At 42.1% G+C, this 17,104-nt stretch overlaps 1 protein-coding gene across 7 annotated transcripts in view; it reads right to left on the reverse strand.

The window, feature by feature from the left end:
* Window positions 1–323: 323 nt before the first annotated feature.
* tfec (transcription factor EC) overlaps window positions 324–17,104 on the reverse strand; it is a 51,693-nt gene continuing 34,912 nt past the window's right edge. Inside the window, exons 1-8 of one of the 7 annotated variants that reach the window (XM_030439294.1) lie at window positions 14,256–14,449; window positions 9,569–9,823; window positions 8,716–8,817; window positions 6,256–6,376; window positions 4,762–4,818; window positions 4,559–4,634; window positions 3,447–3,594; window positions 324–1,648 (exon numbers count right to left, since the gene is read on the reverse strand). In XM_030439294.1, the coding sequence (XP_030295154.1) occupies window positions 1,145–1,648; window positions 3,447–3,594; window positions 4,559–4,634; window positions 4,762–4,818; window positions 6,256–6,376; window positions 8,716–8,817; window positions 9,569–9,823; window positions 14,256–14,312 (1,320 nt within the window). In that variant the 5' untranslated portion in view covers window positions 14,313–14,449 and the 3' untranslated portion in view covers window positions 324–1,144. Of the gene's footprint in view, window positions 1,649–3,446; window positions 3,595–4,558; window positions 4,635–4,761; window positions 4,819–6,255; window positions 6,377–8,715; window positions 8,818–9,568; window positions 9,824–10,356; window positions 11,533–14,255; window positions 14,450–17,104 lie in introns of those variants that run through there. The other 6 variants (XM_030439293.1, XM_030439296.1, XM_030439291.1 and 3 more) reach the window with 6 other exon arrangements.

Here is a 17,104-nt window from a genome sequence, read left to right on the forward strand (position 1 = left end):
GGCGCCCCCCACGGTTTCTGAGTGCAACACCACTGTCATTAATACAACTCCCAGGTCTGTAACAATTCATCGGATGTAATGTAGCCGCTAACTAAAACCCAGAGTCATTAGGTCATACCAATGTGTTGACAACTTGTATCTTGAAGTAAACATGTATGAAACACATCCTACCCTCTCACTGAAGTTACATAATGGAGAAACAATAATAGGGTTTATTTTAAGGTAAAAATAATAATAATAATGTTTTCCTTTTTGTAGTGTTTGAGGGTATATGAACCTGGAGTAAATTACATCTTCTGTGAGACGACAACAAGAAGCCAAAATCAGGTATATGAAAAAAAAGGGGTTTATTATATTTTTCCCACCCCTTCTATAAGAATAAAAAAGGTAACATGTTAGGTAATAATATATAACTTTTTTTATGAATACATGGATTAAAACATATATAAATACACAAACACTTATGTCACAAAAAACACTTAAAAAGACAGACAAGCACCAAAGACATGTTAGGCATTGCGGTGAGTACATAAGTTACATGCTCATATCTTCTTTTTAAGACGAAACTGGGAGATTGAGTAAGGCACATCACACAATCACAATCCTGACTAAAAAAAATCCTTTTGTGAAGCAGTAGTATTTTCATTTTCTTTTAAAAAAAATTAAAAACAAGGACAGCTTTGGTAAGTTTTCAGTGATTATTCTGTATAATGTTACAGTGTACAGCTACCACAGTGTTCACCAAAAAAATAAAAAATAACAGTAGACATGCTCATTTACATTATTTACTTGAAGGCTGATAAATGTCTCCCTTTTTTCTTGTGAGTCGGTTTCTGCGTCTGTCCGGGAGGCAGAGGAACATATCGACTGTCTATAGTGACGGAGGTGGGGGAGCAGGAGGTCCAAGATCTGGTCCTGGTCGAGCTCTAACATCCACCTGTTCAACAAGAACTACACAATTTATATACAAGTGGCACTTCGAGGGGCACTGTCAGGTGTGTTAGCTGTCACTTAAATTATTGCAACCCTGTGTGTGATCATGATTGTATGCCCGGAGCCATCAGTCAGTCTGATAAAGGCTCTGTGTATGCCCTTTACCACTGGGGATTACAACCAAGCGATAACAAGAGTTTGTGTGTGACCCTTATAGGTCGTCACCCTCGGCAGAGCTGAAGCTGCTCCGGCGGCTGCTGTCTTTGGACGCGGCTCCGGGCGAGCCTGCCGAGAGGAGAGGGTCGGTGCCGAAGGGCGAGAGCGGGTCATCCATCAGGATCTCGTCCAGCCGGTGCTCCTCCTTGAGCGTTGCGCTGAAGAAGTCTGTGAAGTGGGACAGCGGGTCGGAGAACGTGGTGCAGCCATCGGCGACGGTGATGTGATCCTGCGGCCCGCTGGCGGAGGGGAGGGACGGCACGCCGGACACCACTATCCTCTGGAGGTAGTCGCTGTTGGGGTCCTCCTGGTAGAGAGGTGGCTGCTGGGGTTGCTGAGCCTGGGGTGACGACTGTTGCTGTTGCTGCTGTTGCTGCTGTTGCTGCTGCTGTTGTTGTTGCTGTTGTTGTTGTTTGAGGAGATGGGAGGATAGTTCAACTGTCCCCAAGGCCGTCGCCATGTTGGGGAGGCCGTGTGCTCGTGCCTGGATCTCAAGCTCCTGAAAAACAAAGGAAAAGAAACCATTAAAGTTCTATTTCTGAAGCATTTCAAGGAAAATTACCTCCACACCCAATTACGTCTTAATCTCGAGAGGATCTGAATAACTCTTTCAAAATGTGTAAATGCAGAAACACAGTTATTTCCTAAAACATGAGCAGAGGTGCCATGACATCACAGGGACAATCACCGCCACACCTCCACCACATCCTGAGGTGAGGTAAGGAGTGAGCCACACTCCCACTCTTATCCCAGTGTGCATGATGAGCGTGTCATGACAAAGCAATGTTTGACCTTTCTCCAATTGTCCCTTTATCATCAGCGGTGGTCAGAGTTTCCTGGATAGTTTTGTCATCTTTGATTACAGATTCTTCCCGTCATCGGAGCAAACTCAGATAAACCACAAAACTGCGTGTGTGTAAAGTTTGCAGGTGTGTACATGCGGCCTCCTGCGGTTGGGTGTGCCGCCTAGTATATCATCTACTACTGAAGAGCTGCGATCATTGTCTTCATTCATCAGGTAATTAGCAGTGAGCTGTGAGATAAGAGGAATAATGGGGAGGGGGGGGGGGTGAAAGGAACTCCAAGGAACTGTTGTGTAAACAACAGTGGGGGGGCGGGGGGGCGGCGGGGAGGAGGTGGTCGTGGGGGGGGGGGGGGGGGGGTAGTTTAGGTTTTGGGGTCGTAAAGCTTTAGTGGTGGTAATGTGCTCACCCTGGAGGTGGAATTTAAGCAGAGGTGTGAAGTGTCTCCAGAGTGAGCCCTCCGTGTTTACCAAACTGATCTTTGGCATAAGGAAACAGGAGTGTTAGATGCCTGGAGGAGGCTGTTTTCTAATAAATCAGTGATGTGAAAATGGAGTTTAAGTGGAAAGACATTAGTGGGACATTAGTGAGCTGATTGGCCGACCATTTGTGTCAGGGAGTAAACTAAAATGTGTTAGGAGGAACACTGGTTTGTGTTAGAGGAACGTGAGAAGCTCTACACTAAAAACTGAATTTTTAAGCATCTCGCACTCAAGTCTTACAGTCAATATAGTTTATTCCCAAAATCATAGACACCCATTCCTTGTGATAGTGATCCTATCTATTATCGATCTGTTAAGGTGCACTGTGTTCTCATGTCCTCATCAGAAAAACAAATATATACTGTAGCTCTACTGTGAATGCAGCTTATTATGACCCATATTGATGTGTATGTTGAATTTTTTTGTAGTGTTGGCATATAGTGCCATATTCATATCTGGTTATACATAAACAAACCAAATAAACAAACTCTCTTCGCTTTCATGATTAAATACACTGAATACATTTTTTTTTTACTTTGTTTGCATTTGGTGGACCCTGCCACCATTATAACTTCATACAGTGTTTTGGGGACCTTAATTTCTTGTGAGAAGATGGAAAAAGTTTATATTTTTTCCTCATTAATGTTAATGTTAATGTAAGTATTGAAATTCTGAGTTTTAATCTCTTCTCCAAAACTACATAGTGCCCCTTTAAAGTAGGCCTACATCTATATATGTTTGTACAGGCCCGTAAAAAGTTCCATATTGCACCTTTAAATTGGGAAGATATCTCGATTTTTAGGCCTTAATCTGCCTTGTTGCCAAGAGTTCCACTTGTCACAACTTATATTGTGAATATACCTTTAGATTTTAAGAATAAGTTATATTATGACAATACTATTTTACCGGTATTATAGTAAGAGGTGATCCCTTAGTATTATTGTAATGTAATGCGATGTCATAATTTATAACAAAACACACTAAGCACATTTACACAGTTGTGCTTTATTACCTGGATCCTCAGCAGCAGCCTCCTGTTCGCCTGCTCCAGCTTCTTCTGACGGCTCTCCAGCTCCCGAGCGTGCTGCTGCTCCTTCTGCAGCCACCTTATGTACTCCACCGAGGCCTTCAGGATGGTGCCTTTGTTCCAGCGCATGTCGCTGCAGGAAGAAGAAAATGTTAGAGATAACCTTTTACACAGAACCCCCTGATGTCGGCAGAATATCCTCCGCAATAAAAAAAAGAGAGAAAGAAACGAGGGGGGAAAAGTTTTAACACAGAGGTTTTTTTCTTTCCTCTCCTTTTATGATATGAATAAGAAATGGTGATTTACATGGGGCAATTATTCATCCTTGGACATTACATGAGGACACTGAATGGGAATTTTAATAGAATAGTTAAGTAGCTATGTGGAAAGTCCATTCTCGTACCTCCTTGTTCGGTAAAATTAATCCTCGAGTAAAAATAGGTGAGGGAAAATGAGCTAAGTAGGAGGAAAGGGGGGGAAAATGGAGCATTGGACTCGAGGAGCTAGAGTGCAAGTCATTCTTTTGCAGATATTATTGCTTTTTTTAAGAAGGGAGAAGGGGGAGCCGCAGTAAAATTGTCCTTTTCCACGCGAGTGAGACGTTGGTCTGATCAGCGCTAATAATCTCTTTTATCCCGCGTTAATGGCGCGGCGACAACGCTAACCCCTCCATTTAAATTTCGAGGCAAAGTTCAATTGCGAAAGATGGCCGCTGGATTTCAATTCAGCGCCACGCTCCATCTCGATGTTCCAATTGTGCTTCAAACTTTGATTCAAATGGTGTGGCCTGCTTCTTTGCATTTGACCCCTCTCCTCATCATTCATGCTTTGAGCTGAACTGCCGGGGACCCAGCGAGAGGATGTACAGCTCTTGGAGCGTAGACTACAATGAAGGTTCAAGTGCACCCTTGAAATATGACTGAAATGTGCTCGAGTGCTCATTTGAATTCAATGAACGACGTTTAGAGTGTCTTTGTGCCTCGAATTTAATATGCTTCAGAGCCAGACAAGGTCTCGGAGTTGTTTCAGTGACATGACGTGACGAGAAGCGGGGCCATTGTTTCAATAAATACATTTGGATTTCTTGTTTTACTTACGGATCATTCGACTTTGGTATGAGCGTCCCCAGCTCTTTAATCCTGTAGTTGATGTTGTATCTTCTTCTCCGTTCGACTTAAAAAAGAAAGAGCACGAGATGATTAGGGGCATTGTCAGCCGCAGCGCTAAAGGCTAAAGCCATAACTCACTTTTTCAGATGATAAACTGTGAGGGAGTTGAAAACGCAGCGGGAGACACTTACTCAAATTATGGTTGTCTTTTTTCTGCCTCTCTTTGGCGATCACTCTCGTGTCGTGTTCTGCAGAGAAAAAAAAAGAGGCACAGCGGGGCGGGGGGGATCGATTAGCAACGCACATTTAATTCGGGAACGCCAAACACCACAAAAGGTCCAGTGAGGAGACACACAGTCACAGTTGTTGTTTTGGAAGGGAGATTGGCGTCGGGGTCAGCCAGACTGTGGCCTGCCCAGACAACAGACACAAGCTTGACCTCCTTAGACACACAGTGAAAGAGCCTGATTTATCCCCCTCGAGCACGCACAAAAAAAAAAAATCACTTTTAAAACTACTCACTACACAATCAAGCAAATTTACCAATCTGTGCGCGGGAGAGGCACAAAAATGCCACAGTGTCCATATTTGTATTCGCATTCTTCCAAATTACATAATTTGGGACCTGAGATTGGATTTCCCAATTTGTCTCTGTTGATTCAATCAAGACCATTTAAACTCTGTATAACAGCCCATTGTCCTCCGCGCCCGAGCTCAAATGAAACAGATGGCAATTTACTTATTTGCCCGTTAAGAGTGAAGGGTTCTTCAGGCATACTTTCTATTTCCTAAATCAATTAGTGCTCTTTGCTGTGATGCATGACATTAATCAGAAAAGTCTTAAAGGCCCCTTTGTTATTTCTTTCTTTTTTGGCTCTGTGACGAAAAAAGTCTACACGTTTCTACCGACTATTAACAGAACGGATGACGAGCGGGACTGGAAGCAAATCAGCTTATACATTCCTCTTTTATGTACATGTACAGTGATGGAATGTGACTGAGTACTGCACTTCGAGATACTTGTACGTTACTTGAGTATTTCCATTATCTTCTACTTCATACTTCCACTGATCTACTTTTTGGGGACAAATATTTTACTTTTTACTCCACTACATTTAAGTGATTACTTTAGTGACTAGTTTTGATCTAATTTTAATAATCAGATGACCCATAGTATACAGTGTCTACATACATGTAAATATATGTATAGTTGATTTGTACTTGTACTTTTACTTGGTATGATTTTTGGGTACTTTAAACAATACTGTCAGTTTATCACAAGCGGTCAGCATTAACACATCTGGAAAGGAAGGTAATTTGAAAAGCGACTCGTAACAAAAGCTACTTTAGTTTCTAATTACTTTGTGGATTACAAATAATTCATTTATTTTATCCAAGTCAGATAAAAAGGAAACCCTGGTTCTGATCGTCAAAAAAATGCTGAATATTGGCTCTGATAATCAACTGGGACAATTCTCAGTATTCAAGTACATTTAAAGGGGCATCATGCAGATTACATAGTACATGATATCTTTACTTTTGGTTTAAATTCACTTTAATCCTTTTACCTAATGGTAAGAGTGATTTAACTTATGTGTGTGATTTTAACTGTAACAGCGATGTGAGCATGTATTACTTCATTACTTGGTTAGTTGTTTGATCAGCGCTATGGTATGGGTTCATACCTGTGTATTCCCTTTTTACAGTGAGCTTTGTGGGGTTAGATGTGGGACTCATTCCACCATTAGGGGCGTTCATACCTTGTTCACCCCCATAGACGTCCAGCATGCTGCCACTGAGGGACACCTAGAGAGGAGAGAGAGGGAGACGGAGGGAGAGAAAGGAAGAGGGATGATCAGTCAAGGAGCAAAACATTTGCATTTCACACGTGTTCCACAGTTGAACAAAGGCCACAACACAAATAGTTTGTTTTTAGCTGCTGTGAGGCTTTGTTTAGCATGGTGAGAGGAGCGATTGGAGCCTTGCAGGGAAGGTTGTCAGCCCTCAGGCCTCTGGCTTTTGGCTTCCCAGCAGGGAGTTGTAGCATCCACATGTCGCCCACAGCAAGACAGGGCAGACTTAGCTCGGATTGTCTGCTCATCTTGCATCACAATGAGTAAAAATAACTTAACAAGAACTCAACCTCGCTCAAACCAGGTCAGGAAAACATTGTATCCATCTAACCCTGACATCCAACTGAGGCTTGAAGCCCTCTGAGACTTGGTTTGACTAGACATGCCTTGATCTGCTAATGCCACCATTTTCAAAACCCCTCCCCTTGAAAGCGCTCCCAACACAGAGATGTCCTCTGTGTTGAAAATAGCAGCCCATTAGATGAAAAGGCTAGCTAGGTCAACTGCTTGAACAGAGGCAAAACTGTTTTCCTATGGGCCTCTTCTCGTCTGGGAAAGCATGCATCAGTTCTGCGATAAGACGTCTTTTCACGGACTCGGAGGAGATGTCAAAGATGTGGCGTGCTGACACACATGTGTGTCTAATTCGCATTTGTGCATTTATGGGAAAATGCTACAGAAGCCTGCATGCATTCCAAGATGCGCACAGCCAATTTTGTGCACGACATGTGTGTCAAATCAAACTCCGAGACGGGCGAGTGTGATAAGGCCGCATGTCAAGTCAAGAGACGGGAGGGGATGGAAAGCAAGAGAAGAAACAAAACAGAAGAAAGTGCAGACTTGTCAGATATTTGCATTCGGTTGGGTTCGCATGTGCGTCTTTTTTCTCATTATCTCAACAAGATGGGAGAAGAGGCGGAGGACGAGGAGGAGGAGGGGACAAAAGTGCTTATCAAAATGAAAGATTGCAACAATTCCCCTACTACTCCTATTGTAATCACTTCAATCCCTCTCCCGTCTGTGTTCCTGGATGTGTTGACACGGCGAAACGGCGTGATGCATCGTACTGTATGACTAATTAGGATGAATTGATCCATTTAAGCATGGTATCATTTCTGAACAAGCCCATGGGGACTGTATGCATTAGCCCAATCCAATGGCTCAGTAACTCTCTCTCAACAAAAAAAAAAAAAAGAAAAATCTGCCAATTCCTCGCTCCTCTGTCGCGCTTCTGTCCTCATTTGAAACCTGCTGGCTCTCCTCTCCACCCTGACGCCTTATCTTCCCTCCCCCCCGTCCTCTCATTCCTTCTCTGTCACAGTATCTGTAGTGTTTTGCTCCGTTATCTGTGTGTATGATTCTTTGTCTCTCTGTATTTAGGGGAGTTAGGCCAGATTCCCAGTATTCCCATCCCACAAACTCTCTCTGTATTTGGTTCAGGTGTTGCTATGTGCTGCGGCCAAATGGATCCCTTGTCCCAGATTTTTGCTCAGAGTTTTTTGAATTCCTCCTCGGCTGTGAATCCTACTGACAGGTCTTGTCCGTGGAACCATTTCTAGTTGGTCGTCTTCCCAAGAATTCAGCTTCTCTTATTGTCTTTAAAGGTACAATTTGTAGGAAAAGTTGATTTTTGAATCCCACGCCCAATTCGTCAAATACTGACGCCTTAGGGTTGGCCACCGACCCAACCTACAATCCTGAAGCGTCAGTATTCAGTGAGTTGGAAATGAGACAACTATTCCTACAAATAGGAAAAATGTCCTAAAAACTTCCTCCTTTTTTGGGCTTAATCTGCATTGTTGATCTTTTTGAGCAATGTGAGAAATGCTGCTAAGCCCCACTGAACTTTGACTCATCTCTAGACTTAAGCTGACCTCAAACTAAGACAGGTCCCCCTTTTCCCAAGCTAGTCAAGCCTGTTCCTAAATGTTGGGCGGAGGAACCCCACTTTCAAGTCAAGAGAGCTGATTTTTGAGCCTCATTCCGAAATCCTGAAATACTGATTCTTTGGGTTGGTCGGTCGGGTGAGCCACCGACCCAAAGCGTCAGTATTAGACGAGTTCGGAAAGAGACTTAACAATCAACTGTCTTACAAGTTGGACCTTTAAAGTACTTAACTTTACGTAAACCTCACTGCAATGATGTGAGCAGGTTAACAAACAGGATATGTTGCAGAAATCAATACAAAAGACCTTCAAACTGTTGATGGGTTGGGGTTCAGGTTAGGGTCAGTTGCATTTTTTTTTTAAACAGTGTTATCATGTAACTGTAGTTAATGTGATTCATACTTACATTGTTTTGCATTATGATGTTAGGCTCCATGCAATCCAAGCCTCCATCATTGAAACCGGATTCAAGACTAATTAGGTCATCAATAACTTCATCCATTGGAAACTAAAAGAAAACATGAATTTTCAGTGTACTCATGGACAGACCGACGATGTTTGTACCAGAATCTCAATACTGTCCAAGTTTGATCTTTGGAAATCTCAACATTCAAACCAAAATAGACACGCAAAAAAAGGGGAGGGGTTGTCTGGAGACTAATCCAATAACAGGCGAGTTCTCCACCGCCGTGTCACTCTTAAGTTAGTTAGCGGCGTTGGCAGGAAAAGCACGCATCTGTTATCAAACTAGTTTCCTCTTTTGAAAGGGGTTCTCTCATCAGAGACTGCATGTCTGAAGTTATTGATGAGCACATCAGAAAGAGGGGGAGATCAATAATGGCATCACTTTGTTTAGATGATTAGATGGAAAGAACTCCCTGAGACTCAACCCAATCCATATTTTTTTTTTCTCATACTTGTGAGTTATATTATATGTTGACTGTGTATCCAAACAAACTTCCAGCCATGATTTATCTCATCTGAAGACAGAATGTAAAGGGGCTGAGACACAGTTCTTACATATTGCATTAAAAGAATGAAAACAGAACAAAGCATTTCTTTCTTCTAGGAAGGTAAAGCAGTGACAGGAAAATGTGTTGCGAAATTTGCAAAAATTATGACCCACAGATTGTCCGTTTGTGACCCCGCCTGTGAATGCAATTGCATTCTTTCCCAGTCAGCTCTGGACACATTTTCATTCTCTCAATTTCAGTTCCATATATCCAGAGACTTCAAAAATGCTTTCTTTTTCCACTCACCTCGCTGTCATGGTTGGCCATAGTGAGCAGGGTAACAGGGCTGTTGGGGTTGCTGCTGTCGCTGACCGAGGCCATGTGTCCGTTCCTCATGATCGGCATGGTGGCCAGCGGCTGGCCGGGGGTGTGTGGATGTGGAACGGCGTGGCCCTGCCCGGCCGAGGAGGCCAACTTGGAGCCCAACGTCAGGTACTGCTTGACCTGCTGGTTCTGGGTCTGGTGGAGGTGGAACTTGGAGTTCTCCAGGTGGCTGTGTACCTGCAGCCAAAGCAATCGTGCACATGAAATCAGTTGAGAGGTTGGTGAGTGCAATTTTTTTTCCTCATACCAGTAAATGAGCGCTGACTAACAACCTATGTACAAGAAGTGTCCACAGCAGCTGCCGACGATCTGATTCAACACACAGAAATAGTTGCTAGTCAGAATTTTCCCATCATTAGTCACAGAGCAAACTTACGGATTGTATTTTGTTGACCTTAACACTCATATTAAAGTGAGTCAGGTTTGATACTTGAAACTACACTCTTTATGAGAATTAGGACTCATTCTTGAGGCCCTTTCCTCAACTAAAGGATTTCAATATTTTATCTTTTTCAGAGAGCAAATGCATTGTTTTTGTTTAATTTTCTATTCCAGTTATCTGCAATCGTAAATACATACACATAAAGTCAGCAGTCAAGGTTGTCAATAATCAAACCGCAATGAAAGCACTTCAAATCTGTTACTTTAGAAAACTGTTCGACAAAACATTTAAAGTATATCAAAATGTTTCTAAATTTCAATGTCCTTACATTTGAAGCTCTGGTTGCGTCCCGCATCGTGTAGTAACTGCAGTCAGTTAAGTGTGGCATTCTCAGAAAAACAGATAATCTTCAGATTGGTTTGTTATGGTGTCGCAGCAGGTCAATTTTAGGCTTCCAGGTCTTCTGCTGCTGCTGCTGCTATCCTGTTGATCTGCTGGCTGCTCACTGAGTGTCTATGCCATCCAGTCCCCTACCAGTGTCTTATAAAGGGCCCTAAGTGAGCTAATTAGGCCCAAAGCTGGGAGTAAGCTTTTATGTTGCGTAGCATGATAATCACTTCAAACACTGGAGCGTCAGATCACCCAGGGTTTGATCACTGCAGGATATCTGCCTTTAGCGTCTATCACTAATTCATTCGGACCGCCCTTTTCTGTCCAGCTGACCAATCAGGGGTCAGCTCACAAAGTTCTCCGCAGCCTGCTCCAGGGGTTGCGGCAGCACAATTGACCCTTGTATCGCCAATGGGGGTTTTAAATAACTCCTCTTATGCCATTTTTAACCAAGCCTTTTCATTCATTCACTGGGTTCAATGTAGAGAACAGTTTCATTTTATCAGTTTTCAGAACAATTAACTGTAATAAAGCTATTTTAAGTCCTTATTACTGTAGGTTGAGTTTTTTTTTAGAGGGAATATCTGATCTAAAATCGTCTAGTTAATATGTCTAGTCTGGAGCTCACAAAGAAGCTCACTGTTGTAAACTTGCTTTATTAGTTAATGGCCTGTAAATAAGTTCTGGATAGTAATACATGTATTGTTAGCAAGGGTATTATAATATTAGTCTCGTCACTTGTTGACGGTCATCTTGTCTGTGTCTTTCAAACAGATTCGTTGTAACTTCCTCTTAAGACTGTTCCATTCACTTGTCAAAATAGCGTGCTCGATGGTCTCGCCTGAACTTGTTTTTTGATTTTTGATTTTTTGACTTTTTCACCATGACCTTAACTGGAAATCAATTTGAAGTAAATGACAGCTGGTGTGGTACTACGAACAGATTTACTAGAATATGCAATGTGACCTCACTGATTGGTAAAAGGAAATGTCATATTAAAGAATTACTTTTTCATTTTCCTCACCATCTCTGCCCCCATATCAACATTACTACAGACCAAAACAAATGTAGCATCACAGATAATGGAAATATTGGGATAATGCTAAATGCTAAACAGTAGAATATAGCTACGGGCAGATTAGTTAAGAGGTCAATTAAATCAAATATGCCAGTCAGTCATCAGTTGTAGACGTAAGCCAACACATGCCCAAGTTCCAGGCCCACCAATGTAGCCTAGCACAACAAAGCACCGTTAATAAACACATGTATACGTTTCTCTACTCGGTTCTGTTGTTTGGATATGTGTGATGCTTTTGAAATGACATCAAGGTAATTTAACAAATGCTATAATTAGAGCTAGTCCTAGCTAACATAGCTATTGTTGGCCTAGCTACCATTGCCAGTCTAACTAATCCAGAAATTCAGCATCGATTTAGCGCCAACTAAAAAGATAACACTTATTTTTTGGCATGTTTGATTTATAAGTGAAACACAGTCAGAGATTAAATCAGGTAAAACTCCATGACACAGGACATTAGCATAAACTATTTATTGCTATCATCATAGCACATGCCATTCTCTACTGGCCTCCATATAATTTGGTATGGGCATGTTTAAAACAGCATTTCTAATACTGCATAATGTTTCTTGCTATATAACTCATATTATATAGCCACCGTTAGCTACATCTAAACAGAGCAAATAAAGCCCAAGCAACAAAATTGTGCTGATTGGTTGAGAAACGGGAAGACATTTATTTCATCCCTCAAAAGTTGCATTTTCACACAAAGAATTGCTGGAATTGATTAAATGAGAAACTTACTAGTAAGCAACGCATTACGTTTTCAGACTTCGCCCAACAATTAAAGTTTTTATGGGTTAAATGTCAACCAGCAGAACACTGCTTAACCATATAGGAACTTTTGGCAACATTGGAATAGGACTTACTAAAACTCAGCATTAAATCCTCCTTGTCAGCTAGACTATCTGCCCCCATTCACCTAACTGAAAACAGACTCATCACAATACTCAACTTGTCAGTTGTGACTGAGAGCTCTTATCTGTCTTCTCCAGGCCAAACAACATGCCACTTGTTAGCCAATCAACATTTATTTCCACTACGGAGAGCAGGAGGGATGCCAGAACTGCGACACACCACATCTGCTTTGTGTGACAACAGTTTGTCCTGCTTTCACTTCAGCTTTCTCACTACTGTAAATGCCGGAGACACGCTTGTTATCCACTTAAGGGAATCTGATTAGATTTGAGAGGTAATGGCGCTTCAGTCACCGAGGCCAACCTTGACAATGGCGGGCCTGTGCATGTGTGAAGGGGACGTGCTGGAAATTATCAATGCCCGCCAGAGTACACATGGGACAGGAATGAGATAGGAATCAATCGAGGCTCAAGTTTGGGGCTGTAACTATTCTGATGTGTGAGACACTTCAGTTTTTTCTCAATGTAGCTACTGGCACCTGTTACAACAACTGTGGTAGTGATAGAGAAGAGGTTAAAGGTTCACTTTCCATTCATGGACATTTGCGTAATTACTCCTGACGTGCAAACTGAGAGCAGAAAAGCCAAAATTCCCAATTTACTCAATGCAACCACAACAGTCATAGTGGTAGTTTTGCATATGGGTACTATTTTTTTGATATGTATATACAAAAAATAATAATGCATCCATTTAATTTCCTTCAGCACAGATTGCTTTATGTTTCAGCTGCATCTTCCTAATTTCATTACTTTTATTAGGAGACAGTGACAGCACTAAAATAAAGATGTCAGAACCAGACAAGAAAACTCAGTCCACACACACACGGCCTTTTTTTTACACACATGAATGCAGCAATTTGCTCAAATCTAACAAAATAATACTCTGCTATGCTCTCCTGTGAAGTCACATGTGTTTTTCCAGCAATTACATAGAATATGTGTCTGATTTATGCAGGCAAGTGCACAGAATTGCAACTATAAAGCATGTCACAATGCTCTAATAACAACTAATCTGCCATCAAATACAAAGAATAACATCCACATCCTGCATTATCTGGGCGCTCATATAGGCCACTGGCAGATAAAGAACTTAAGATTACAGACTGACACATAATTCTAAAGTCCAGTTTCTTAAAGTTCATGAGATGCATTTAATATTGGTGCGATTTACCTCAGAGTTAAAAGGTGTATTTCTTTGGTCCCACAGAAATGCAGCACTCACAAAGCCCTTGTAGTAGAGAAACAAACAGGTGTTTCTCCTAAATGAAAAAGCTCTTGCCTAACTCAGTTTCAGTCTTGCCCAAGTTCTCCTTTCACTTCAGAAAAATCCAACAACTTATGAAACACCGGGTGATGGTGACACTGACTTAGCTGTACGAATTATGAACAAAGTCTCGGAGGAGGTTGGGATTTCATTTCTGCAAAAAAAAAGCTGTGTTTTTACAACATATTGACACAGTCAGGGGAACAGCGGAGTAGCAACGCTTAATTATCTAATTCTCCCATCTTGAATCTGGAGAGATAAGATGAAAGTGGAACAAAAAGCCTTCTCAGACATGATTTCTGTAATTTTTTTGCTGAGCCTGCTAACCAGTAAATAGCTGTAACCACACACCCCAGATTGTGAAATGTGAGGGGAGATAAGGCCGGGATAGCAAACTGATCACAAAGTTTGCATTCCGCGGTGGCTATGCAGTTTTTCTGGTCGTAGGTGCACGCCTTTTCATGCAGCACAATCGATTTCTCTTGCATGCAAACACATACAAACATAGTTTCACACATTTCTATATTTGATCTCATTCCCGTTTCCTTAGCCTGTAGTTAAGTCCCCCCCCCCAATACCTGTAGAAGCTGCATCTCTGTCAGGGTGATCACTTTGACCACGCAGCAACGACTCATGGCTCTCAGAGTGGCAGCGTCTCCCGCCACAGGAGCTGCAGATTCTTAGAAGAACAAGAAACTGACAGGGCGACAGCTGTGTGTCACTGAGACAGGAGAAGAAGAGGAAGAAGAAGAGAGGTGCTGCAGACTCCTTCCCCAGCTTTTGCAGAAATATCGGAAAGGAAGGCATGACACATCAGCCTATTTGGGAGCCGCACAGGCTGTTTCCTCTGTGTGTGTTCGACGTGTGTGTGTTTTTTTGGCCAGGGAAAGGCCTGACAGAGGCAGAAATACAGATGGCAGTTAGGGAGTTGCAGTGTGTGTGTGTGTGTGTGTGTGTGTGTGTGTGTGTATGTGTGTGTAGGGGTGTAATAAGTTGACAGAATGTGAGTTCCTGCTTGTGGATCACCACACTTTTCCTTCCTGCAGAACATCCAGCCCAGCTCAGCACATTCTCCCAGGTTATCTTCACGACACCCACTTCCCTTGGAAGGCTTTTCAACCATCAAACTGCACACCAACTTGGGGAAATGGACAGAAATGTAATCTCTGTATGTGTGCAAATGTGCAAAAAACACAAAGATGTGCGTTCACACAGCGTTGTTATCATGTTCCAGTCACTGTCAGGCCACAACAGGCCTTCCCAGAATGTCTATGAGAGAAATCCTAGACACAGCAAAACTGGACGAGGTCAGTGCAAATCCTCCCCGCGGTCCCAACCTTTGGGTATTAAAAAACAATCGGCTAAATCAGAAGCCAAGAAGTTATTGAGCACAGGAAAGCAAATCCTTCGCAGGTTTATGTCTCTGTTAGAGCAAATGTTCGGACAGCTTCTTTTCCTGTTTTGCTTTGCACGGGGGTTGGGCGGTGTTTACCAAATTAACATATACTTCAACATTGTGATGGACAGTACAATGGCATCACTTTTGAGGGGGTGGGGGAATGTGTTGCTCTTTAACACAACACTGTAATGCTGTTTCGCACAGTCACTCTGACAAGCAGAGAAAACTCCCCTCACCAGCCAAGAGAGTCGGATCAACTCTCTCACATCCCATGCTAGTGTTTGTGTCCCCGCCACATACCTTAACTCACTGATGACTTAGCTGTGTTCAGCCAGCTTGAAGCAAAGTTTGTCGGCGAGCTATGCTGAGGAAGGGAAGCCTCTGCCACCAATTTAACCGGGCGTATTGATTTTGCCAAACTGTGTAGGTTTAATAAGAGATTAATAAACGTGACATAGATAGAAAGTTCATAGACAAGCAATACACTTCTTTTTATATTTCTCACACAAATCACAAATGCCACCAATTTAACCGGGCGTATTGATTTTGCCAAACTGTGTAGGTTTAATAAGAGATTAATAAACGTGACATAGATAGAAAGTTCATAGACAAGCAATACACTTCTTTTTATATTTCTCACACAAATCACAAATGTCAACAGCCCCTTACGGCAGTGACGCCCACGGATACAACCACTGGCCATCCCTCTTCAAGTAGGCCCCCTCTCCTAGTGAGTTGCATTTGCATAATATGGTACTATCTGATAATTAACATGAGGTTCTATTTATTTACACTAAATCAACGATCAATATAAGATGAAAATAAGAAATTGATCATCTGATGGCATCGTTCATCTGCCCAACCCTAGATTGTGCCACGTTAACTTGCAAAAATAGCAACATTAGAAGCTAACAGTGCTAACACAGGATGGTGCTTGTTTTTAGCCGTATCCGGGGAGAACTGCAGTTTTACGCTCGCGGCTGAATCGGTGATTACTGTAAATATTAACTGGAGGTTTTGTATGTTTTGACACGTCAGAACTTAAATAGAGGGTCTTAAATGTAATGTAATAAGGCAAATCGAATCACAATAATTTAGTTAGATCAAGCCAGTCCGTGTTGTGTTTTGAAGAATCATTGTAACACTGTAACGCACAATAAGCTAGTGTCTCCGTTGAGCTGTTAAAATGCAATTTGCCCCACACGTGTCCATGCTGGATGTCTTCTTTAAAAGGAGAATGCCGGTCTTGATGCAGCTCTGTGCAAAAACGTGCTCTCATTATAACCAAACAGATTAATAGCCTGCACGTTCTCAGTCAGTTGTACAGACGAGCATTATTTATGCTGCTGTGTCAAAGTCATTTCGCTGCTTTTTGAAGGTCAACAAGACACACACTCTTCATGTCTGCTGAGTGTCTGCGAGCGCCTGTGTCTATGAGTCTATTTGTATTCTTACTTGACCATTGCCCATGTGTATATTTGTCTGCTTCTTGTTTATTTGATGTCTGATGTCTGCGCGCAGTCTTTCAAATCCAGCCAAAATTCCTGGCTGGCCATTTTTGGCTCGTCTTGGGGCAAGCCACTCACCTTTGTTAGTCCCCCTGCATGGCATGTTTAAAACATCAGGGACTTCCTGTAAGAGTTGGCCTGCTTCTGAGACAACACTTCAAAGTGCAGCTCCCACATCTGAGGACTGTTTTATCCTGCTAGAAAAGGAATGCATAATGGACACGGCACCACTGCACTTTTAATGATTCTCATATGAATTAAATATTGCAGCCATTTTAACTGGATTACACGTGAAACTATGTGTGTGAGTGTGCACTTGTTACCTTGATGAAATATTGAATTTATGAAAATGCCCTGCCTCCACAGTGGTGTGTGGAAAAAATAATTAAAGCTCAAATGACTTCAGTGCCCAGTAGAGTTCTGATTGTAAACAAATATGATCTAACATTTCTTACTGAAGAACATTGGGTACATACAACAAATGGCACTGTATAGTTTAAGGGAAGAAATTTTCAGAAGA

The sequence above is a fragment of the Sparus aurata genome, chromosome 14, assembly GCF_900880675.1.
Source record: "Sparus aurata chromosome 14, fSpaAur1.1, whole genome shotgun sequence".
Taxonomy (NCBI): Eukaryota; Metazoa; Chordata; class Actinopteri; order Spariformes; family Sparidae; genus Sparus; species Sparus aurata.